A 25,848-nucleotide genomic window follows, 5' to 3' on the forward strand; every position below is an offset into this window, starting at 1 on the left:
CTCCTTTTCTTTCACTGGTCTTTTATAATAGTATTTATATTTATGTTATAAAACAATATAACTTTTTAGATATTAGACTATTTTTATAATTTAAAATATTGCAAAAAAATTGAATATGCTTTTTAAAGTATTGTGTTGATGAGTTGGGGAAAGTTTGTTTCCCTGGGAGAGGGAGTAGAGTATTTTCTTTGGAAATTGAATGGCATTTGTCTTTTTAGAGTTTTTGTCCTCAATTCTGTCCCAGTCTTTCCCAGGCGGCTGCCGAAGATGGCGGAGGGGCAGGTCCTAGTGCTGGATGGTTGAGGCCATCTCCTGGGCCGCCTGGCGGCCATTTGGCCAAACAGGTACTGCTGGGCCGCAAGGTGGTGGTTGTGCGCTGTGAGGGCATCAACATTTCTGGAAATTTCTACAGAAACAAGTTGAAGTACCTGGCCTTCCTCCGCAAGAGGATGAATACCAACCCATCCCGTGGCCTACCACTTCGAGGCCCCCAGTCGCATCTTCTGGAGGACAGTGTGAGGCATGCTGCCCCACAAGACCAAGCGAGGCCAGGCTGCCCTGGACCGCCTCAAGGTGTTTGATGGGATTCCACCACCCTATGACAAGAAAAAGCGGATGGTGGTTCCTGCTGCCCTGAAGGTTGTGCGACTGAAGCGAACAAGAAAGTTTGCCTACCTGGGGCGCCTGGCTCATGAGGTCGGCTGGAAGTACCAGGCAGTGACAGCCACCCTGGAGGAGAAGAGAAAGGAGAAAGCCAAGATCCATTACCGGAAGAAAAAACAGCTTATGAGGCTACGAAAACAGGCAGAAAAGAATGTGGAGAAGAAAATTAAGTTCACAGAGGTCCTCAGAACCAATGGACTCCTGGTCTGAGCCCAATAAAGACTGTTTATGCCAAAAAAAAAAAAAAAAAAAAAATTCTGTCCCAGTGTGTTCCTTTTATAGAATGATATAGATATATTATCATGGATGTTAGTTATTAAGAGTTGGTGAACATAGAATAAGAACAAGAATAAAGAGAAGGCGTGTCATGTTGAATGAATGTAAAAGAGTAGTCAGTATTAGATGTAAATTATGAATTAAAGTAGACTGCTTTTGACTTGCTGTGTGTAAACTTTGAGTTGGTACTCACGTAGATTAGAAAACAAAATAACTCAGGATAGCTTTCAGTTATTTAGGAGGAAATTTTTAGAAAGTATTTTTGTTTAGTACGTCTATTTGATAACTGAAATACTAAGCATTTTTAGTGATTATCGGCGTGGGTTTCAGAATGATACTTTAAAAAGACAATTTATAAAACCACAGTGAATTATCAAAATATTTTTAAGACATGAATTTTCTAAATTTTATTTTTTTGTCATGTTACCACCAAATGCATTCACAGAAAATGGAAAAACATGGTTTGATTGCTTCAATTTGATTGATCCCACAAAGGATATTCCCTCTCCATATTTTCCTCATCTCATATCATATCCATTACATAATAATATACATTTACTTTGTGTAAATAGGTTAATAAAAAGATATGCTTTTTTATTCATCCAATGTCAAATGGTGATTTTACAGTGGATGTCTGTTTTCATGAGGTTTGGAAGTAGTGTAGCAGTTTTTTAAAAAAAAAAAAATAGTTTTTTAGTTGTAGATGCACACAATACCTTATTTATTTATTTATTTATTTCCATGTGGTACTGAGGATCGAACCCAGCGCTTCACAGATGTGAGGCAAGTGCTCTGCTACTGAGCCCAGTTTTGATGATATTTTTTTGAACTCCTCTAAAAGGGATTTTTTTTAATGTTTTGGCCATATATATGCCTTTTCTATTTTTTTTTAAGATCTTAACAGTGGAAGTAGAGGTTGTGACTATCTTGAAGATGAGAGCAGAAGCAAGGATGTTACATATTCTGATTCAAAAATGGAACCCACTCTGATCTCCAGGAAGGCAAGAAGACGACTCAAATATAATTTATCTGAATCTCATAATTCTACTTCTTTGGATAAGCCAACAGAAAAAAGAGTAAGTAGAAGTATTTATATGTCATCAGAAATAATTTTGTGCAGTAATAAAAATGAGTTGACTATAGTCAAATAATGTTCTCCCAACTTTCTTCTTTCATCAGCTTTCTTTAATTCTTTTTTGGTTCTTTTCTAGCTTTGTTTTATTTTTTATTATTATTATTATTATTATTATTATTATTATTATTTTATTTATTTGTTTGTTTTTTGCCGTATTGTGTATTGAACCGAGCCCCATGCATGCTAGGCAAGTGCTCTATCACTGAGCTCTACAACCCCAGTGCTTTTTATTTTTGAGAACAGGGTTCCACAAAGTTGTTCAGCTACCCTGAACTTGTGATCTTCCTGCCTTAGCCTCTCAAGCAGCTGGGATTTCAGTAGTGCACCACCACACCTGGCCTATCTTTATTTATTTAAAAATATTTTATTATGTAACTTTTCTCCGTAGTACAATTATTGGAGCAAATTCCACATATTAGAAAATAATAAAAAAACTAAAGTTCCTTTTTCTCTGATACCATTCTCTCCTAAGTAATTTGGTGCACTTGTAGTTTGGTGTATATATCCATGTAGTTTTTCATGTAGTTATAAGACTTGTATAAATAAATCCTTCATACTTTTTTTTTTTAACCAGATACTAATCATACTGTCCAGTCCCTTGCTCTGTAAAACTGCTATTAGATTTATTTTTCAGTAGCATTTTACTTACCAGATTGTTGAAGCTCATATTTATTTAGTGTTTAGGGAATTTATTATAAGTAATTGCCATATCTAATATATAATGTTCCTATTTTCGAAGACTTCTTATACAGTAAAACCATAGGGAGACAGCTTTTTGATTCCTTTGATTCACAAACAATTTAAGGACTTTGTAGTGCCTTTAGTTATAAATATGAACATGATTTAGATTTATATAGTCATGGAGAGGTTGAAGGCATTGGTTTTCATAATTTTTAATGTTGTTATCCTGTTAATTTTCTGTTTTTATTACCAAAGCAGTTAGTTATATGTGGCCTTATTACTTTTGAAAAGAAATCCTCTCATTGTAAAGTTGATGTAGATCACGGGAGACCATCTGAGCCATTTGTAAAGATGGGCATCCCCTCTCACCCTTTAAAAAATTGTTTAGGCATCAGATTGGACAGACCAAACCCTATATCTTTGTACATAGGAGACACTGCCAAGTATAATGTAGTATAATTGTGTATTTTTCTATTCATGTAGTTATAGAAATGATGTAATATTTTTTATGTTATTCTTTAGGAATTTAAGGTTTAAAAAAGGGTTTTAAAGAAGCCAAATTATAAAAATGTTAATTTTTCTATACATTTATGTTCAGAAAGGACAAGAAAATGACTCAGCAATCTCTAATGAGTTTGAAAAGTCAGGTAAAGACTATCATCAGACCTCAACACTGCTTGAAGACATTACACCTGAACCTGTAGAAAGTGATTTTACTGAACTGTCCTCATGTGGTAGTCAGGAGTTGGATATGAGTGCTTCTTCCAAAAGTGCCACTGACTATTCAACCACTGAAAATTTTGAGAGCTCTATTTCCAGTAATACAGTGGAGATTTCTTCTGTGATTGAAAAGGATAAGAATGAGTTGAATACAGTAGAAAAGCCTCTTCTAACTGGACACAGTGAAGGGAACCAATCGTTGATCTCGGCTGAGCCAAGTAAGTGACAGGAGAATTGTAAAGGCACTTAATTTTCTTTGATTTTCTCAGGAGTGTTTTCTTCTCAAACAGATTTTGCTAAGGCAATAAACTGTTATGACATGACTGCAAAATGTATGAACATTATGAAAATGTCCTGGGATTTGGAGGTTTCCTTTATAAATCTTATAATATCAATTTAGGCAAGTGAATGGAGCACTTGGAAGCAGAGTATCTTTTTTAAACTAATCACTGTGATTCAATTCAGTACTTTTTTTTTTAATTTTTATTGTTGGCTGTTCAAAACATTACATAGTTCTTGATATATCATATTTCACACTTTGATTCAAGTGGGTTATGAGCTCCCATTTTTACCCCATATACAGATTGCAGAATCACATCAGTTACACATCCATTGATTTACATATTGCCATACTAGTGTCTGTTGTGTTCTGCTGCCTTTCCTATCCTCTACTATCCCCCCTCCCCTCCCCTCCCCTCCCCTCTTCTCTCTCTGCCCCCTCTACTGACATTCATTTGTCCCCCTTGTATAAAATTCAGTACTTTTTAAAAAAGATTCTCTAAGGACCATTAATTATTATCATTTGGTTAATGCAGCCAAGTTTAAGTGCTATTTAACTATTATCATTAATTTTTATTTAATTAACGTTGGAATTGTTGATGTATTCACATGCTCCAAAAAATTCATGAGGTTCTAAAGAATATACAGTAAATATTCTCTCAAATCATCCCTTAGCTATGTATTTATTACTTCCAGAAGCAATGAATATAGTTGGGCTTCAAGTGCAGTTTACTGTAATGGCACACTACATTGTGCCATTAGAACTAGAAGTTGTTCCTAAGGTCTTGTATTATTAGCTTTCCATCACTGTAACAAAATACCTGAAATAACTAACTTACTAAGAGAAAATGTTTATTTTGACTCACAGTTTTGTAGATTCCAGTACAAGATTGCGTGGACCTCTGGTGATAGGAAACACATAGTGGAGCGAAACACTCATATTATGAGACATGGAGCAAAGGGAATGACTGGACAGATGGGGCCCCAGATCCCCTTTAGGGCCACAACCCAGTGACCTAAGGACCTCCCATTAGGCCCTGCATCTCAAAGATACCCTCACCTCCCAATAATGCCACTTTGAGTTCCAAATCTTTAACACAAACCCTTAAGGAACACTTAATACCCAAACTAGAGCAGTTTTCCTTATCAATTTAAACATTTTTAAAGTTGCTTATCCTATAGAAGGTAAGGTTGCAGATCAATAACTGAATAACAGTACCGATATGGAGATATTATATAGAACTAGGGCAAATATGATAATGAATATTAGTCTACTTCTAAATTGAATAAATTTAGATGATTAAATTTAATGAGATTTTTTCAAGATATTGATTGCACTAATTAGAAAGTATTTTATTTGATAGGTGATTATTGTGACATATTCAAAATACATGTTTCCTTTTTAGTTGTTGTTTCCAGTGATGAAGAAGGACCCATTGACCATCAAAGTTCAGGAATTCTTAAATTACAATCTAAGAAAGACTATGAGATTACTAATAAAAAGGAGAGTACTTCTGAATCACCATTGTCAGAACTACCACCAGTTTCCTGTGAATCTGGACAGGTAATTTATTTCTGCCTTCTCTTAGATTAATAATGAAAAATATACTTGTTGGATAATCAGTTGGATAATCATTATTTCTTTTAATAAGCAGAATAATGTAATACAAATTGTAAATTTTATTAGTTTGTATTTTGAGAAAACTTTTGTATTAGTTTGAGTGAAATATTTGGTTTTTTGAAGTGAAAGGAATATGTCACTTTTTTCTAATCATTTATATTTATTCTGTCTAAATATTCTTTGACTTAAGTACTTTTTAAAAATTCTCATATGCATAACTTTTATCAAAACATTTTTTAGAATAGTGTATAATATTCATTTGTTTTTGGAGTACTGTAGCTACTAGAAAATCCTTTTCCTCACATACTATTAAGGCAATATGAGATAAAGGAATGATATGCCTTCTGCAGATATACAGGTGTGTGCTCAAATCCTGGCTCTGCCATCTGGGCAAATCATTTAACTTCTCTTTTGGGAGGTCTCAGGGATTAAAGTCAGCATTGAGCCATATCCCCAGCCCTATTTTTTATTTTATTTTGAGACAGGGTCTCACTGAATTGGTTAGTACCTTGCTTTTGCTGAGGCTGGCTTTGAACTCACGATCCTCTTCCCTCAGCCTCTCGAACCACTGGGATTAAAGGCATGTGCCTCTGTGACCAGCCGAAATCACTTAAATTCTTTAAGCCTGAGTTTCCTTACATTTTAAATAAGGATAATAGTACCTACCTCATATGATCACATTATTAAATAACATGAAACATTTATAGCAGATTCGGAAACCTATTAAAGTTGACATCTTTTCCTTCTTATAGAAATTAATAAAATGAAATGTATTAGTTTAATGGCAATCAATTTTTTTTATATAATCCTTTGAAGAGAGTATGTAGGTAGGTCCTTCTTCATTTATTTTTAGTCCTCTTTCATGTCCTTATTAGCCTCTGATTATCCTATTTTAAAGAAATGATTATCAGTGACCACCAGTGCAGAGTTATTTCATTTTTTAATTTGCAACATGGTCTCACTAAGTTGGTAAGGCTCCCCTTGAATTTGCATTCTTCCTGCCTTAGCCTCCAGAGTCCCTAGGATTACAGGCCTGGGCCACCATACCCTAGTGGCTTGTTTTTGGATAATCTTAGAGGCTATTAATTTGCAGTGTGACAAAGTTTGGTCAGATATATAAAAACAGTTTGGCAGTTAGATTATTGTTTCATAGGTATTTTGCAGTTGAAACTCTACACAGATATCTGGATGTGGTCTGGGTTTTCCCTAAAATTCTTGCCAAATTGGGTCAATAGCCTACTTAATGGCTTAGGTATATTTATGATTAAAAGTGTCATTACTGGTGGTGCATGCCTGTAATCCCAGTGGCTTTGGAGGCTAAGAGGGTGTCTCGACACACAGATAAATCAGTCAGGGTCACAACAGGTGAACTGGGCTGGCACGAAATAATCACACAAAGAGAAAATACCTTTTCCTTTGGGTTCTGTGACAGCTCCTCTGACCCACAAAGGGGCAAGGCAGGCAAGAAAGAAAGAGAGGAGCGTGCCTCAAACCCTGGTTTTATTGGGGGAGACTGTTTGAAAGAACATTCCATCCATATCCCAAAGCTTTGCTCCCCTGCTGAGTGGAGATGGGGATCCACCTGCTTCCTGCTTAGGGAAGCCAGTCTCCACATTTCCATCACTCAAAGCTAGGGGGCACTCAGCTCCTGTGTGGCAGCTCTTGACATATTTCCCCTTTCTTAGTATATAAAGGCAATTGAGGAATTCTATCTTTCAGTCACTGGATTCTTGGTCCGAGGTCATCATGACCTACTATTGAGACACAAAAAGAATTAGAAAACATATCATTTCAATAACATACCATATAGAATGTTTTAACATATTTTTAGGATTAAAGTCATTTAATTAACTCTGAAAGATCCAGGTTATTATTATTACTCTGCCAAATACTCATCAGAAGATTTTTAATCCTTTCTCAATTTTATTGGGAAACATTGTGTTTGGCCATAGTAACACAGACATGGCATTTAAGTCTTTCCTCAAACCATAGAGCATAGAGCTCATTTGTATTAGTCATTACAGTGGCGTCTAGAGTGTTCAACTTCATTCCAATCCTTCCATCAGTATTCATCTGACTATTGGAGATCTTGGAAGTAATTGAAGTCAAATTATTAAGAAAATTCACATGTTGTAAGTTTTGAGACATAGCCACAAAGGCTGTAATTATAGAAACAATGAGTAGCGTTTTAAGTAATCACTTTAAGGCTCATGAGGTCTAATTAATTGGCATGCAGCTGTTTCAAAGCCTGAATGTTAATTTCAGAATGCCATAGTTCCGAAATGCTAGCTGACAATAGGACAATGGAACGTTGATGAAGAATCAGTGTCCTTTTCCTCTGTTATAACTAGTGATACAATTAAGCAAGTTGCATTTTTTTTTTTTTTTTACAGCTTACAGGATATTTATCATCCTTTCTCTTTTAATCCTCACACTTTAGGCCTGTCAGTAATGCAGAATTCTGGAGGCAAAAGTTAGCATCACACATCCTTTTGGGCACCATCTCGCTGAGGGTTAAAGCTTCTAGGAGTTATGGCATCCTCATGTAATTATTTTTGTCAATTCTAGGAGACCAGTCTGTAAATAACTGGCCTGTACAGGGAAATTCTATTTTAACAATCTTTCTATTTTGACAGTTTTCCAGATATATAAATATAGTCTTAATTTCAAAGGACCAGCATGTTTGGCTGGTTTAGGTTTCTCATATGCTGTCTTTTTCTCGAAAGTTATTCTTAGACAGCCTGCATGTATCATAGGAACAATTTAGATAGCTGACCATTATAGTCAATATAATTAATGCAGTTACATGAATGGATTTCTAGTCCACATTGCAAAGCACATTAAACGTGTACCTGAGAAATGGGTCCATAGAAGTCTTCGTAAGTTTTACTTATTTGTCAAGCTTGAAAAGCCTGCATTCCTGCAAACTCTGCAGCTGGAAATTTACCTTCCTGTGTCAGATTTTTCAGCCATTCTACAGTGACCAGTTTAAACTCTATCTTTTGAAATTTGATTTAACTTACTAAATTATGTTCAGCAGCAGTAAGATTCTCAGTATCACAATTAAGAAAAATTTTTGAAATATTTTGTAAGATCTAGTGTGTGCATATGGGGTCCTGTTTGCTGCCTTTTTTATTTATTAAAATTGAATAAAATGCTGGCATAAGTCATAATATCATTGGTTTTAATTTATTGACAATAGTGCAAGTATTTGAATAATGAGAAGGGATTTATTGCTGGTCATAAAATTTGACAAAGGTCATCTATTATGTTAAGTTCAACATTAATGAATTGGAAAGGGACCATGTTAAATAGAAACTTTGCCTTTACTAAATGTATGATTTGATTTTGATTTTAACAGAATTACCAAAAATGAAGAATATAATGAGCTGTATATAAAAATTTGTACCTTGAAATTAGCTCTAGATTAATTTAAATGATCATCTTAATTTGGAAAGAAGACAGAGGCAGAGTTTTTAATTTAGGAGCTGTAGCCTTTACTAAGGGCATGAGAAATATATATATATATATATATATATATATATATATATATATATATACACACACACACACACACACACACACACACACATATCTTTCCAGAATAGAAAATACATGTGTTTAATAAGCATAAAATGCTCTCTTAAATCCCATAAATATCTAATAAAACAGAAATAATATGTAAGAATTTGAAGTAATAATCATAATTACTGATTTTAATTTTTTAGGAGAAGTTTCAAAATTAGAACTCTAGGTAGTATTCAAAGAAATTTATTGTTTAATCAAGGATGTGAATTTATTTACTAAAAATTTAATCCTTGTTTAAACAGCAAAATTACTAAGTATAAGCTTAATGTTTAATAAGCTCTGTTATGTCAGAATATGGACAAAAATCTTAGCTTATGTCAGTATATTAGTATCGGGAATAGCCTGAAATGTCCTAGAATTGATCAGTCCATATAGTCAGTCCAGCCACATATATATATATATATATATATATCTGTTTTCAAACTGTCTCAACTTTCTATATCACTGTCTAGACAATTATACAAAGATTTCCCTATTCAGGAAAATCCTTTTTTCATTAAAATCTTAGAATATATAAAGACTTTTTTTTTTTTTTTAACCCAAAGACGATTTCTTTCTTCCTCTTATGACTCTCTAATGTGTGCTTTTTCTCTGGAGAAGCATCCTTTTATCTTTCTAGAATTCTTTTTTTTTTTTTTTTAACCTTTATTTTATTTATTTGTTTTTATGTGGTGCTGAGACTCGAACCCAGTGCCTCACATGTGAAAGGCAAGGACTCTGCTACTGAGCCACATCCCCAGCCCCTCCTTCTAGAATTCTTCCATGGTTATATTTGGAATAATTCCTGTAAGTCTTAGAATTTAAATAATTGTTATTTTTTAGTGAGAATTTTTCTGGACATCTTTGTTTCATAGAATTATATCTGTCTCTTTACAAAAACCTAAATAATGATTTAGGAATTAGAAATCATTTGATGGTTATATTTTAAACTTTATAATGTAGTATCTCTTGAAGTAAGTATTTTACAACAAATTACATTTATCTTAAATATTTTTAACTATAAAAGGCAGAGCATTAGAAAAATGCATAAGTAAAAGTATAAATTAAATGCTTCCTGTTGAGGGAAAACAATTAGAAGCAAATAGACACGTATATTTTAATTATGTTATGAATTAAAGAGTAAGATTATTTAAATAACTGGAAAAATATGCATTAAAAATAAATATATAAATAGCTTATAATAAATGTATAAATAGCTTATAATTATGTAAATCTTATGAAACCATGTCGTTCTTAAAATATCACTTATTTTCAACTAGGAGTGCACTTTTATGTAACGTCACATGATGTAGCTAAAATAAGATCCTTATGTATATTTTATTTATTGTAATTACATAGTTAGAAATGAAAGGAAGAAGGATTTCTTGGCCATCATGAAAACACTGTGTAAACATTTTTGGTGCCAGCTTGTTTTCACAGTGGTCAAATCCATCCAAATATAGTTCCTAAAAAGAAGGTTAAGTTATGAAAAAGGGTATGCAAAATCTCTCTTATTCCTGTGACATTATTGCAATTTTTTATTAATAATAAAGCTATAGAGAAAAAAATCAGGTTACTTAATGGAGGAGTTTGCCAAATCAAATTTTACCTGAAAAATAAATATCTTTCATTAGTGGGAATGTATTAAAATCATGAAGGAATTTTTTTAACAGCTGGGCGCAGGTCTTGTAATTCTGGTTGTCAAAAGCCTGAGTGAGAAACAAGTATATTAGTAATGGGAGGCAGAGCTGCTTGATTGACGGTGGGAGGGACCAAAGGAAAGCCTGTGGAAACGCGGGAGGCGGGACTTTTCTGCCATTTTGTCGGGCAGCCACTAGGCAGAAGGATTTCTTCGTGCTAAAGCATGGACCCAACGTGTAACCCCAAATTTTCTTGAGGTCGTGTGCATTTCGCATGTCCGATTACTAGCAGTTCTGGTTGAACCCTTGTTGTGCCCAGTGATGCGTTTGCGGCTTTGTGTTTTCGCCAGCGGTTGTAACAGCGTGGAGCCAGCAGGCATGGCTGTTGCGACCAGCCGCTACCGCTGCCGTTCGCATCTGGGGCTGGTTTGGCGTTTTGATCCCGTCTTCTCCCCGCCGGGGTGGGCCGCTTGGGGGAGAAGGTACGCTAGCACTTGCCCTAGGCTCCCAGGCGAAAATCCTTGGAGCTAGGCTGTTTGGTGTTCGGTCATCCTCCCCCACCTCCACCTCGTCACGCTGGGGCTGGTCTTGCGCCCAGCGACTTGTGCCGGTGTCTTGGCGGTCCAGCCTGCGCTTTGTAAGTGGTTATCATGATTTAAAAAAAAAAAAAAAGGCGTGGGCATTTCACTAGTCCCCCGGGCTCGTGGAGGTCGGCAGGGTGGCCCTATGTTCCCTTGGCTGACGGGCCAGCTGGCGCGTGGCGAAGCGGGAAGCCGGGCTCGGCCAGGCTAGGCTCCGGGCGGTTGCAGCGAACCACAGCGCCATCCGCTGTCCAGCGGCTGCCCCGGGCTGGAGCTCCTGGGGATGTCCCGTCAGAATCCCGGAGCCAAAGGTGGGTGGCGGTCCTGCTTGCGTCGCTGCAGGCCGCCATTCAGGGCTTTGTTGCTTATGGCTCCTTGAGCTCCGGGCGTGGAGGCTTGGCAGCCATACTGTGCTTCTGTCCCTGTGGGCGGGAGCAACGGCCGGCTTGGCCTGTGTCTATGCCAGTTATGGCCAGCACTTTTGGAGCAGCGGGCGTGGAGCTGTCATGCTCCTGTACCCCTCGTAGCGCAAGCGTTCCGTGGGTGCTTTAAAAGGTTTACGCTGGTGCTGATGGGTGGGTCTGCGTTTAGATGGCCACACACACGTCCTGTCGCTCCCTGCTCCGGAGCTGCAGCTGCCTCGCGCTTTGTATGGGCATTCAGCCATTTGCCCTTTCCTCTGTGGATTGCTGTTCATGTCTCCCGCAGCTCCCTTCTGAAGCATGCAGTCATTAAAAAAAAAAAAGAAAAAGAAAAAAGAAAAATCCTCAAACTCCCAATCGGGCTTCAGAGGCAGATGCTGCATTTGCCTCTGAAGCAGCCTGCATTTTGTCAAATTAGGTTTTTTAAAGGGCAGAATATTGCTAGCAGTGCGTCTAGTTATAGAGTCCCATAGAGAACAGCTGTCAAAGCCTTGTATCTGTCCCATAGCAGCAGCTGAATTTGAGCACCTTTAAAAAACAGCAGAAAAACAAAATTTGCCTCTCCAGAAGTAGAAAATACGCCGTATCAAGTTCCACCACAAAAAAAACTTTCTCTTTTCCTCTCATTCTCCAGACATTGATTCCTAGCACATAAACCCCCAAATCTTTACCTGATATTTCAAAATACAAAAATTCCACAAAAAAGAATCCATTGGGAGAGGACTGAACTTAATGACATAGTTCATCAATCACCATAGTTCATCAATCACCTTACTAATCTCAGTGGGACCTCCAATTTTCCAATTTTTTATTCTCTATATCTAATTAGGGTCCCTAGAATTGCAAAAAATATTTTTTTTCTCTTTCTAAAGACCAAAAATTCCCAGATGTTATATGAGTTTAACATCACAAATTTTTCTTCTAATTCCCTTACTTTTGACAATTCAACCCACAATATTCTGGAATCCTAAGCACGCTTAGCTTCTGGAAAGATCCAAACCCACTAAATTTCTAAAATTCATGCTGGAGTCCCTGTTTGGGCACCATTTGTTATGACACACAGATAAATCAGTCAGGGTCACACAAAGACAGAGAAAATACCTTTTTCTTTGGGTTCTGTGCCGGCTCCTCTGACCCATCTCTCACAAAGGGGACAAGGCAGGCAAGAAAGAGAGGGAGTGCTCCTGGAACCCTGATTTTATTAGGAGAGTCTGTTTGAAAGAACATTCCATCCATATAAGGCAAAAAGGGTAATGTTACAAGGGCCAGCCCACTCCTATTGGGTAAGGCCCACTCCCAAAGCTTTGCTCCCCTGCTGAGTGGAGATGGGGATCCACCTGTTTCCTGGTTAGGGAAGCCAGTCTCCACATTTCCATCACTCAAAGTTAGGGGCTGCTCAGCTCCTGCCTGGCAGCTCCCGATAAGTGGGGGCAAGTTCAAAATCCAGCCTTAGCAACTTAGTGAGACCCTGTCTCCAAAAAAAAAAAAAAAAAAAAAAAAAAAGACCTGGGGACGTGATTCAGTGTTTAAGTGCCCCTAGGTTCAATCCCTGGTAACTGCCCCCCTCCCACTGCAAAATGTCATTACTAGTGAGTTTAAACTTGTAGATAAATTATGGTTGCGTTGGCAGTATATAAATTATCAATACAGTATGAAATGATCATATTACAAAAAAAACCTCTCACAGAATTTACAGAATTCATGGTTATAACCAAGCAGTAAATTCTGTAGGGACCAATCAGTAGATATAAGGCAATTGCCATATCTCTGTGCCCTGCCTTGTTTCTGGTTATTTTTGGAGACACTCTTTACAAAGCACAAGCCACATTAAATTATTTTTTAATCAGCTTCTCTCTCTCGCTCCCCACCCTTTTTTTGCGGTTGTTTGGTGGTGGGGGGGTTGAACTCAGGGACACTCAACCACTGAGCCACATTCCAGCTGTTTTGTATTTTATTTACAGACAGGGCCTCAATAAGTTGCTTAAAGCTTCATTTTTGCTGAGGCTGGCTTTGAATTTTTGATCTGCCTGATTCAGCCTTCGAGGCTGTTGATGTTACAGGCGTGCACCACTGTGCCTGGCTAGCTTTTCATTTTATCACTAAAATAAAGTCATAGTTATTGTTCTGCCTGATTGAAGTCACTTGCGGTTGATCTGATTCTCCTTTTTATTTAGGGAATAAAACATAGCAATAAAAGAAGAAAATGACAAAGCATTGTGAGCTGGGTTAATGAATACTATGTATGTTGTAGATGAGGATTAATCACATTTGTTATAAGGGGAGTGAGTACATATACATAATAATTGCTACGGTGATAATTTATTAGGTCATTTATGATGTTGCAGAGGCTGGATATATGTGGAGTTGAAAAGTCATCTGAAAGTTGTAAAATTCAGAAGAGATTGTGGGGCATAGTTACTAATATTATCTAGTTGTATATTATTATTTTTATGTTTATTGGTTCATTATAGTTATATGTAAAAATGTCGTTCATTTTGACATAATCTGGTTGTATATCATTTAAAAGCAGTTACTTAAGAGTAGGTGATATGAGTTTTGAGGCTTTTGGTAACTATGATCCATTTCTGGTTAGCTGTGTTTAAACAGAATCTATAATAAATCATAATAGATTTGATGTAACAAATGGTTCTTGAGTGCTTACATTCTTTCATTGCTCATTGAAAGAGTAATAGCAACTGGGTGCAGTGGTACACATCTGTAATCCCATGGACTTGGAGGCTGAGGCAGAAGATTAGAAGTTCAAGCCCAACTTGGGCATTTTCGCCAAACCCTGCTTCAAAATACAATGAAAAGGGTTGTATGTGGAGCTCAGTGGTAGAGCACCCTGTGTTCAATCTCCAGTGTTCCCCAGTCCCTTCTCACAAAAGTGTGGTTAATGGAAGCAATTTTGTGTGCTTTGGTACTTGTCCTAGAGACAGAAACTTGATTGTCACTGACTTACTTATAACCTTAGGCAAGTTACTTAACCAATCCAAACATCTACTAACTTTAAGAAATGGGAAAAAGAAAATCTACCTGTAAGATGGTTGTAGAGTTTAAAAGACATATTTAAAACTCATTTAAATTAAAGTACTACATGAATCTAAATTTATCTGTTGAGTTAAAAATGTATAAAGCCAGTCAGGGAATTCAGAATGGGAAGCCATGGCTTTGATGCAGATAAGAATATATTTCTGGTGGTTAGGCCTATGGAATTAATTTTGGATTTGACTTTAATTTTCTCAAGGCAAACCATATAACTCTTCAGGAAAAAAAAAATGTGTAACTATTTCTTCACATTATAAGAACAATGTAAGGGGCTGATGTTGTGGCTCAGTGGTACAGCGCTTGCCTAGCATGGTTGAGGTACTGGGTTAGATCCTCCACACTACATAAAAATAAATAAGTAAAAATAAAGGTATTGTGTCCACCTTCAATTAAAACATATTTTAAAAAAACAATGTAAAATTCTTCACAAATTCATTAGTAGTAATTTTTAAAAATTGACTTTGATTATTTTTAGCATTTATATAATACTTATATTGTATGCATTTCATTATTTATTATTCATTAGGAATCATCTGAATTATGCCCATATAATCCAGTCATGGAAAACATTTCCTGTGTTATTCCTAATAATGAGACAGATCTAAAACTGGATTTTATATTTACTTCTGTGTATATTGGTAAAATAAAAGGAACTTCTAAAGGTTGTATTACAGTAAGTATTTTTTCTTTATTTTTTTCTTTTTGGATTTTGGACAAGGCATTTTCAGATTTGTATGTTTGTACAAATAAAAACAGAATTGAGATTAATTTTATATGGGGCACTTGGGATATGTTGAAAGTCATCAGACTTTGAAATGTTTTTTTAATTTCCTCTCCTAAAATTCTCTTTTTTTACTTGCCATTGATTCAAAGGAGAATTGTTGGGGTGAAGAAAAAGATTTATTTGGAAAGTCAGCAAACCAAAGATGGGAGGCTCTCACTCACAAAGACCATCTTAGGCAATTTTTAGGGGCACAAAGATCTTTATGGTGGGGGCAGGAGGAGCCAAGGGGCCAATTAGTAGGAAGATTATGTGCTGAGCCGTCCTTCATTATCAGGATTGATTTTTTTTCTTTTCTGCCAGAATATCCTTAAGATAACAATCAACTATCATTTCCTAGGTCAGTCCCTATAATTCATTAGATATTATTTCACTCTAATTAAAGGACAAGATTAGTAAATTCTTGCTTCATACTCTGATGTTATCTAGAGACCCTCATATGTTCTTGGTTTTGTAATTCTAGAGAAAAGTTACTGATTATTAAGTTAAGTTTTATGATTTGTGTCTTAGTTCTTTTCCCAGGAATAGGTAATTTTGGCAAAACTAGGAGATGGCAAAAGGCATTTTAACCTGTTAAATGGCTTTAGTCAGAGGTGTCTTCTGTAGCTGAGCAAGTGGGAGACATCATGCAGCTGTGTGACCTCCAAAATTATTGATTTTTAAAGCCTATTAAAAGCAATTAAACATGGAGAGTTTATTTGGGTTTTTCTTTCAGTTACAGCTATTCTAATGAAAATCATGTATGAAAAAAAATCACATATAATAGTTGATATTCTTTGGGCTCTAAAAGTTAGTTGTAAGTAAAGTAAACTTTTTTCAGGTTATAGTTTGGAGCAGAAAGAAGAAATCTAATTTTTTTTTGGTTTAAACTGTTATAAAAAGATTTCTCCAAATTCCTAATTTGGATGTCCAGGAATTGATTATAATCTGTTTTCTCACTAAAAAGACATTTCTTTTCACAGACTATATATGAATGACAGACTAGATTTCAGTCAGATTTATTTTCTTACTATTTGTGCCTGTTAAAATCCTAATCATCTTTTAAGGCTTATCTGAAATACTACCTCTTCCAGGAAACTCCCTGATCCTCTCTTCTCAGCTGATTAACTTTTCTTTTTACTATGTACTTGTAGCATCTCATTTGTACATCTTTTGAAAGCTTAAGAAATATTTGGTTTAAAATTAATATTCCCTGGCCACTGTTTTACAAATATTAATGATTTTGGTATGCCTGAGGTGATGTTATAATTTTTTTAAAAAAGAATTTTGTTCATTTTTCAGGATTTTCTCCCCTGCTTTGCTTTTTTTAATTATAAATTCAGATTTTAACAGTTATTTCTGTAGAGCTCTTTGTAATGGGGAACAAACTGGATAACCTAAATATATGACAATAATTGTTTATCCAAGGGAGAAAAATCCAGTGTATTCATTAATGAAATTTTTATTAATTAGTGTATTAATTATGAAATTACACAAATGGACTTTTTGTGAGCAAAAACCAAAATTAAATTTTAAAAAAACTACAAATGAATAAACGAACAGTATAAAAATAATTTATCATCGTGCTTATCCAGAGACAACTGCCAGTTTTTTTAGTGTATATCATTCCATATCCATAGATAGATTAAAATAAAAGGATACTGCATTATACATGCTTCTTTGCAACTTACCACAATTTTATTAAATTAGTTTAATTTCTTCCAATTTGTTGGTCATTTCTGTTGTTCCAATGTTTTATTATATATAGGGGACTGCAAATAATGTAGGTCTTAAAAATTTGTCTTATATTTGTTGGAACATTTCTTAAAATTAAAATTTGAGTGTGTGATTATAGGAAAGTAGCTTAGTAAATCAAAGTAAATACATGTGTGTGAACAATGACTAAAAGGAATTCTGCAAAAATTCAGTTATAATGTAGAAAGTGAAGGCAGTTTTAAAAATTAAAAAGTATATTGAATAACCAAAAAGAGCAAAGAGTAAAAGTCTTAAAAATTTTAGGTTTTTCAAAAGACATTTTACGTATATTCTTTCAGACACAGTTCATGATTCTCTGTAACAGAATTAAAGAACTTATTTTATATTTTTGGTGGGTATTTAGAAATTAAATTCATTTAGTCTCTAAACATTCACTGTTGTATGTTAGACTTTGCTATAGATACTGGAGATAGTGTTTTCAGTCTCATGAGACTTATACTTTAGCTGAATTAGAAAAATATCAATGGTGGAAAATTATATACATTAAAGCCATTTTCCTCTAGTTGGGCATTTGAGTTAGGTTTTTTTTTTTTTAAGTGTAAAAAATGTTGCAATAATTGGAAACCTTTTATTTCTTTAAATCTTATCTTTTTTATGATAGGAAAATGTTTATTAGGTATAAATTATGTTCAGAGACTGGTTCTAGATGTCATAAGAAATTATGAAATAACTCTTAGGCTCATCTTTATTTTAGAGTTTAAACCAGTTTAGTAACTTCAGAAAACTGGATTTACCTTAATGTCACAAAAACATTTTTCTCACTTTCTTAACTGGGGATTAATTATTTTGCTATAAATGGGGTTTTATCTCTGGGAGAAATAACATTAGCCATAGTTGTCATTCAGAGATATAGATCATTGTCAGATACTTGCCAAGTAGACTAGCTTGATAGGACAAGAGTTCTTGATGATGTGGAAAGAGGGGGAAAGAGAAAGTGTAGTAAGGATCATACAGATGCAGTATTTTGTAATAACAGGTATATAAACTGAAAAGCAAGCAACTCTTATATTCAATTTGTAGAACTAGTTAGTTACTTTTACTAGGAATATTTTATGAGATTAAAGACCCAGTGAGACATACCAGAATGATTTGCAAAGGGTAAATATATGTAGCAATTATGTGAAAGTAAGAGAATAATAAGATGTATTTGTTTGTATTAAATTAGATAACTCATTGTTAATCAGATTCTAGTGTCTAATGATAGAGACTCCCCTGGCTTAAGAGTCATGCTAAAGCTGTGAGAATTTCAATATGTTGCTTGTTTACCTAGTTATTATTTATGTTAATGGTGGAGACAATACATACAGGATTTGAACTCCAAACTCAGCTTTAAACTAGTATGTCCTGTTGCGTTATTTTGCTTCAATGGCTGACTTACCCTATATTAGATGTCTTTTATATTTGTGAAAATGCAATATGAAATAATTTTTAAATTGAAAATATAAATGGAGTCAAACCTGTGGTTTCAATGAACATTGTTTGCTAACTTATATAAAATTCAAATACCAAGATCATCTTGGCTTTCTGTCTTGTGCTTACAGACTAACCCTGATATGATCAACAGTTTTATATACATATTGATCAAAAGAGAAACTTAACCAAAGAATAAGTAAACAGGCACATTCCTTTGGTATTAATGGAAAAACCAAACTTCAAAACACAAATGTCTTTTGTTTTATATGGTACATTTGTAAGATTTGGCCTTGAGAAAATAGGAACTTGAATGAAAATAGGAACTACAGGGAAGGAAGCACATAAACATGTATTGTTTTTGTACAAATGCTAAGAGATTTTTATACCATTTCTTGTGTGAGTAAAGCAGAATAGAGTGGAAAAATGTACCTGCAACTTAAAGAGATTCAAACTGTTTTCTCATTCACTCCCCAACTGAAAATCTTTTAAATAGATAATGACAAGAAAATAATAAAAAAAATTCTTTCTTTGGAGAAAGAATGATAAGAACAAGGAAGAAAAATCTACACACAAGTAGCACTTCAGATATGAACAAAAGAAGAAGCTTCTGTTTGAGATTGAAGATGTGATCAAAATAACCTTAGTTGAATTCTTCAGATACCCCATGTTCAGAATCTAAAACTTATGTTGTGATAATGAAGCTAATAATTATATTATCACTTAAGTAGTAGGAATATATAATGCACAAAATAATACACTGATAATCCTTGTTAGGAAATGGTTTTGAATTATTAAGGGATAATATAGTATTAGCTTATAAAAGCAACATTTAGGATAATCAGATATATATAAAAGATACCTAGAAAAAATAAGTTTCTTGGGAAAGAAGGAGCAGAAAGAACAAGAACTTCAGTCAGAAGGGAATTTGTAATGTGTAACCAAAAGGTGAAAATGTTAGGGATAAAAGAATTGGCAGTACTCAGCTAAGACTATCCAAGGGAGAGAGTATTCTGTCTTTTGTACTTAATTTATGTTGTCATATTGACAAGTGCATCACAAGTTGGATTTATTAGATTTTTGTAGCCATTTTATACTAATCAACTGTTTTTTCCAGTTGTTTTCATGTGGTAAAAGCAGTCTTTTGTTCTTCTACAGAACAAAATGTTCATTGCAGGTGGTACATGTTAATGTCTCATTACAAATAATATAGTACATTGGTACTTTGGTTTGTTCACATGTCTCTTATGAGTTTGATTGCTATAATTTCATCCCTAAGAGAATCATCATCAGCTTCTGAATCAGCTACCTTGTATGGTCTCTTGGTAGTTTATTCTGGACTTTGTCTTATGTCTTCCTTAAATTTTTAGAGGACATCTTCGAAACATATATTTATTAAAGTCTTGACAGTTTTTATAAATGAGCATATTGAGAATTACATTATTTGCACAAGGTTCTTAAACATCCCTAAAACTAAATCTCTAGAGTAAAGCATTTTCTTGGGTTTACTGATAGATGGGCTTGAGCACTTTTCATGTAAACTTTGAATGTGTAATTGTGGTATTAAAATTTTTTTAAACTTAACACATTTTGGGTAGTAACTCATTTTTTGCTTTTATTTTTCTTTAGTTCACAACAAAGTATATTAAAATCCCATTTCAAGGTAAGCTATCATTCTCTTCCCTTTTCACTGTAATTTTGAGCATAAAATTTTGGTTAGCAAAAATTCTGAAATCCTTTTTCAAACAGTTTTTCATGATTTTTTCAGTATAGAATGTAAATAAAACTAAGGTAGTTTAATAATGTTACACTTTAACATTTTTTAGCAGCTCCACAAGAGAATTAAAATGTTTTACACACTGAAAATAGTGATTATTGTTTTAATGACTATAAATCAAAACAATATTAAAGTATTCATGGTGACTTCTTAGTATTAGTGGAAATAAAATTTTGGAAAATAGCAAGACTATTTTTGGCATTCACAAGAATGAATGAAAATAGGAACTACAGGGAAGGAAGCACATAGACATGTATTGTTTTTGCATAGATGCTAAGAGATTTTTATACCATTTCTTGTGTGAGTAGAGCAGAGTAGGGTGGAAAAATGTACCTGCAACTTAAAGAGATTCACACTGTTTTCTCATTCACTCCCCAGTTGAAAATCTTTTAGAATAGATAATGACAAGAATAAACAATTCTTTCTTTAGAGAAAGAATGATAAGAACAAGGAAGAAAAATCCACACACAAGTAGCACTTCAGATATGAACTAAAGAAGAAGCTTCTGTTTGAGATTGAAGATGTGACCAAAATAACCTTAGTTGAATTCTTCAGATACCCCATGTTCAGAATCTAAAACTTATGTTGTGATAATGAATCTAAAAATTATATTATCACTTAAGTAGTAATATATAAGGCACAAAATAATACATTTATAATCCTTATTAAGAAATGCTAATAAATTATTAGGAATAATATAGTATTTACTGTTCAGAAGAAATAAAGACATGTAACTTTTAGAAAAAGTAGTAATGCTACAATCTATAAAGACCTAGGTAGTGAAAAAAGCTACTTCCCAAGTTTTATGATACAAGTATCAAAAAGCGATATTTTAGATTTTCATAGTGCATATTTACACTTTGTTTCAAATATTGTTATTTTATATTTTTCTGACCCATAATGTTTTAAAAATGGTTTTATTAGTGTATTATAGTTACACATAATAGAGTTCCATATGGTGTTTAAAGTACAATTTTATTTACAAATTGTGGAAAAATACTTCTTTCAATGACAATAAGTCCTTCAACTTTATAATGGAAGAGGAAAATATTAGTCTTTTTTCTAAAATGCTGCCTGTGGCTATTTTCCCATATCCAATTTTTTTTTAAACAAGACTTGCATATAAAACAGTCTTTTTGATGGGATCCTAGGCATCTAAATGTTTCCTTTCTTTCATGATTTGAGGGAAAAATTTATCCATATTTATATTTGCTATTAATTCTATTTGGCTGTAAGTAACAGTGGCTTAGAGAAAGTAGTTTAATTTTCCTTGACACGAAGAAATCTAGAGGTAGGCTGCACTGGCATTGTGTTTCCATGGTGCTCAGTGGCCTAGAGTCTTATTTTTCTATTCTCATCCTTGATGCATGACTTTCATCCCCATGTTTGTTTTATGGCCAGTATTACTATTCATACTCCACCATCATGTTAGTGTTTCAGACAGAAGTCAGGTGAAAGGGGAAAATAATAATAAGAACACATACCGTTTCCCTTCTAAGGATCCTACTTGGAAGAATACGCCACCCTTCTGCTTACATTTTACTAGCTGACTTAATTTTATGGTCATACACGTATTTGTAAAGAAAACAAGGAATTAGGTTATTCAAAGGTGAGCATCTTGCTTCCCTTAATAAAGTTAGGATCCTGTTACTTAGAAGGAATGGAAAAGTGGGTGTAGCGTTGTGGGCTATGTGAGGAAGAAATGAAGAGCAGTGCTTTGAGGGTTCTCTCCCCTCTTTTAATCAAATGTTTGTCATTGCTAGTACTTTATTTTCATAATGGGGATTTATGATATGAAGAATTGAATGGTGGACTTAGGAACATAAAGAAGACTGGTTAATCAAGTATTTGAATGATTCTTATAAAATTATTTTTAAACTTTAATGTTCATAATTAATCACCTGATGCAAAGCTATTAAACTGAGATCTGGAGTGGGATCTAATATCCAATATTTCTAACAAACTTCCAGGTGATGACAGTGTCACAGGCTGAAGACCACACTCTGAGTAGCAAGGTGACATGAAATAAGACAGAGGGGAGTCCTAATAGGGAATACTATTTCAGATAGGCACTCATCTTAATTTTATATTTAAATGATAGTTGTCTTCCTGGTTTAGCTGCTTGCTTTCTTAAAGTTGGACTAGATGACCTCAGGACTTCTTTAAACCAGTTTTCTGTGGTTATTTGAGTTACAAAAAGAAATTCCAGAGGAGGTTTTTTTTTAGTTAAGAGAAAACCTAATAATTTAGAGTTATTACTTAGAAGTTTTGAGAAGTAAAACCTGGAAGAACTTTAAAAGAAATATATTCAACCATTCAAAACCTCCTGATAATCTAGCTTGTCTATATGGTGAAATGCAGATATTTTAGGAAAATAAATATGGGCAGAAATTGGTCTTTGATTATAGTATTGACCAAGATAAGAAAGATAGAAACTGAGAATTTTTTAAGTTATGCTATACTTAGTTTTCTGCAGTAGACTTAAGATATTAGAATTCGTAGTGAGAACTCTATTTGCATAAAATTTTCATGCTGCAGAAATTTAGCCTCAAATTTTTCTTTTTTGGATATAACTGAAATCATATTGTGTGAGAGTAACCTCTGCATTTAATTATCATTTAGTAATTCTTTAGCTCTTCCTAATTTTTAATGTGATATTTTTACTCTACTAATACTGCTTCAGGTATTTCAGCGAAGTTTAATGCAGTGTACTGGAATTATGTTTCTGAAAAACTTGGCATGTAGTTCTTTCAAAAAAATATAATGTATTAGGAAGTGTCACATAGTGCATAAATCCTGTATTCCTAATAGGTTGACTTTTAGGTTTTTGTCTTTTCTTTGTTTCAGTGTCCCTGAATGAGGTTTCGTTGTTAGTGGATACCACGCATTTAAAGAGGTTTGGATTATGGAAGAATAAGGGTGATGATCACAGTAAAAGGAGTCATGCTATCCTTTTCCTCTGGGTCTCTCCAAATTACCTTCAAGAGATTCAGGCCCAATTAGAACACTCTCTATTTAGCCAACAATGTGAGTATAAAATAACTTTAAAATTTCAGGATAACCTGAAAAGTCCTATAAATAAAGTAATTTTCTTTTAAATAATTTAATAAACCAATTATTTCATTGAACTGAAATTAATATTATTGAATTAAAAATAATCTTATCCCCTAATGTTATATAAGATAAATTATTTTACCTATTAACATGATTTTTCATGGTAATTTTATTCAACTTAGTGAAATTACATTCTAAAATAAAAAGAATACCTCAAATAATCTTAATGGTATATACCTTGAAACTAAAAAGTTACTATGCTCTTAAAAAATATAAAAGAAATATCTTCTAGTTGTTTCCCTTGGCTACCTTTTCTGTGAGTTTCTTGCTACTGTTTCATAATAAATTATGACAGTTAATTAGTGGCAAGACTAAACAAAATATAGATTCCTTTACTTTTGGTATTTTCTTTAGTTTCTGAAAAATAAAATTCAGCTTGCTTATATGCCATGCCTCTAAGGTTGGATTGAATGGTTTTCTGTAGGCATCAATAACACATATCTACATAATGTGCATCTTGAGATATTTCTCAACTTTGCTTAGTTTCTAACTCCTAATATAGTTTGGTTTAAAATTAGGTACCTCAAGTTAGTCTTTTTCTTATATCTTTTTATCTCTTTACTTTCCTTCCCCTACTTTGTTGCACATTAAAGATGTCAAATAGTGAGCTTAATTTTATACCTTTAAAACCTGTTATTTCCCTGTTCTAATTACTTCCAATGGGAAAATTAATAATTAAATAGCAAGAAGTTGAGATAAATGTAAAGAGCCATTTATAATCATTGTGGAGGAAGGCAGTGATTTGGAGACCATTATTAAAATGATTGAGGAAAGAAAATAAAGGAAGTGTTTAATTACAATACTTTGTTAGTTGTTAAATTTGATATATGGAAGACTAGAGAAAAATGAGTAATTATTTAATTATCATTCATTGATAAATGTTTACTAGCACTTAGTAAATGGTAGGCACTGAAGATACAACAGTCAATACCATTGCAGAATTTCCATTCTAATGTGGTAGAACAGGAGTTCAAAAATTGTGAATTTTGGTTCTAGATTACTGATGGTGTATTTTCAGATTTTAATTTGCATCATTTATCATTAACATGCACAATACTTTGTTGGGTTTTATATCAAACTTTTCTATTTTTCATAATTAAATTATCTTAATTATAATTCCCTTGAAAAATAATACTTGTGGTAAAAATTGATTTCTTTTTTTTTGTAGCAAAATCTAATGAATTCATTTTCCTTGAGCTAAACAATCCCATTTCACAAAGAGAAGAATTGAAATTGAAAGATATTATGATGGAAATAAGTACTACCCATGGAGAATTAGAACTTTCTTATCCATTGTCTTGGGTTCAGGCATTTCCGCTGTTTCAGAACCTCTCTTCAAAAGAAAGTTCTTTTATTCATTATTATTGTGCTTCAACTTGTTCTTTCCCTGCCATTACTGAAGAAATGAAGATGAAATCAGTATCTCAGGTTAGCATACAATTAATATGATTGACAGTGGGTAAGTAAAGAGGTAAAAATTCTTTCACCAATATTAGGCTGATTTCAAAACACAATATTTTGTCAAAAGGGCACAGGAATCAATCTGAAAGTATTCTAATACTAAAGTTGGAAAGTTTGTTTCACATAATCAATAATGACAGCATGGGTTTATCACCAAAGAGTAATATAAATATGTTTAAATATATACTGATATAAATAGATAACAGTTGATGAATGAATAAAAATTAAATAATAAATGGTGTGTAAGGGTGCTTTTTCTTAGAAAAGTATCTAGTTAATAAATGGAAAAGCAATAGGAAAATGTAAAACCACCACTAAAACACTATATTTTTGATTGTTGCAGGCAAGGTCTATTGATGGATGCTAAATTTGATGCGTGAAAATTTAAGGAGAAATAGGATATGTGAATATGAAAGTCTCTTGCCTAAAATATTTATTAATTACAAAAAGAAACCTAGTAAATTTGCAGTGCAGAATCCTGGCAGACCTCACCTTAACCAAGTGAGCAAAATTAATATCACCATCAATAAGATATTGATATAATGTACCCCCTGATATAATACACTAAGAAGAGTACATAACTTCTTCTGTGTTGCTCTTTTCAGCAATGAAAATCTAAATCATGAAAATAAACCAGACAAACCCAATCATAAAATAACTGATCAGTACTCTTCTGAAGTATTAAGATCATGAAAGACAAGAAAAGACTAAGGAATCGTAGGATCCTAAATAGAAAAATGATATTAAGGGAAAAACTAGTGAAGTCAGAGTAAAGTCTAGTAATCTAGTTAATAGTATTTTATCAGTGATAATTTCTTGATTTTTTTTTTAAAAAAATATTTATTTTCCAGTTGTAGTAGGACACAATATCTTTATTTATTTTTATGTGGTGCTGGGGATTGAACCCAGGGCCTCGC

At 33.7% G+C, this 25,848-nt stretch overlaps 1 protein-coding gene and 1 pseudogene across 9 annotated transcripts in view; both read left to right on the forward strand.

The window, feature by feature from the left end:
* Senp7 (SUMO specific peptidase 7) overlaps positions 1–25,848 on the forward strand; it is a 156,813-nt gene that overhangs the window by 112,632 nt on the left and 18,333 nt on the right. For 8 of the 9 annotated variants that reach the window (XM_046455277.2, XM_046455282.2, XM_046455283.2 and 5 more), the window contains 7 exons: positions 1,834–2,015; positions 3,354–3,693; positions 5,161–5,318; positions 15,160–15,306; positions 20,209–20,242; positions 23,204–23,383; positions 24,639–24,898. In XM_046455277.2, the coding sequence (XP_046311233.1) occupies positions 1,834–2,015; positions 3,354–3,693; positions 5,161–5,318; positions 15,160–15,306; positions 20,209–20,242; positions 23,204–23,383; positions 24,639–24,898 (1,301 nt within the window). The remainder of the gene's footprint in view (positions 1–1,833; positions 2,016–3,353; positions 3,694–5,160; positions 5,319–15,159; positions 15,307–20,208; positions 20,243–23,203; positions 23,384–24,638; positions 24,899–25,848) is intronic. The other variant, XM_046455281.2, reaches the window with a different exon arrangement.
* LOC124099984 (large ribosomal subunit protein uL13-like) lies at positions 253–902 on the forward strand (annotated as a pseudogene).

Source organism: Marmota monax, unplaced genomic scaffold (assembly GCF_021218885.2).
Source record: "Marmota monax isolate L192 unplaced genomic scaffold, Marmota_monax_Labrador192_F-V1.1 WCK01_AAM20220418_F8-fsc00053, whole genome shotgun sequence".
NCBI classification, from domain to species: domain Eukaryota; kingdom Metazoa; phylum Chordata; class Mammalia; order Rodentia; family Sciuridae; genus Marmota; species Marmota monax.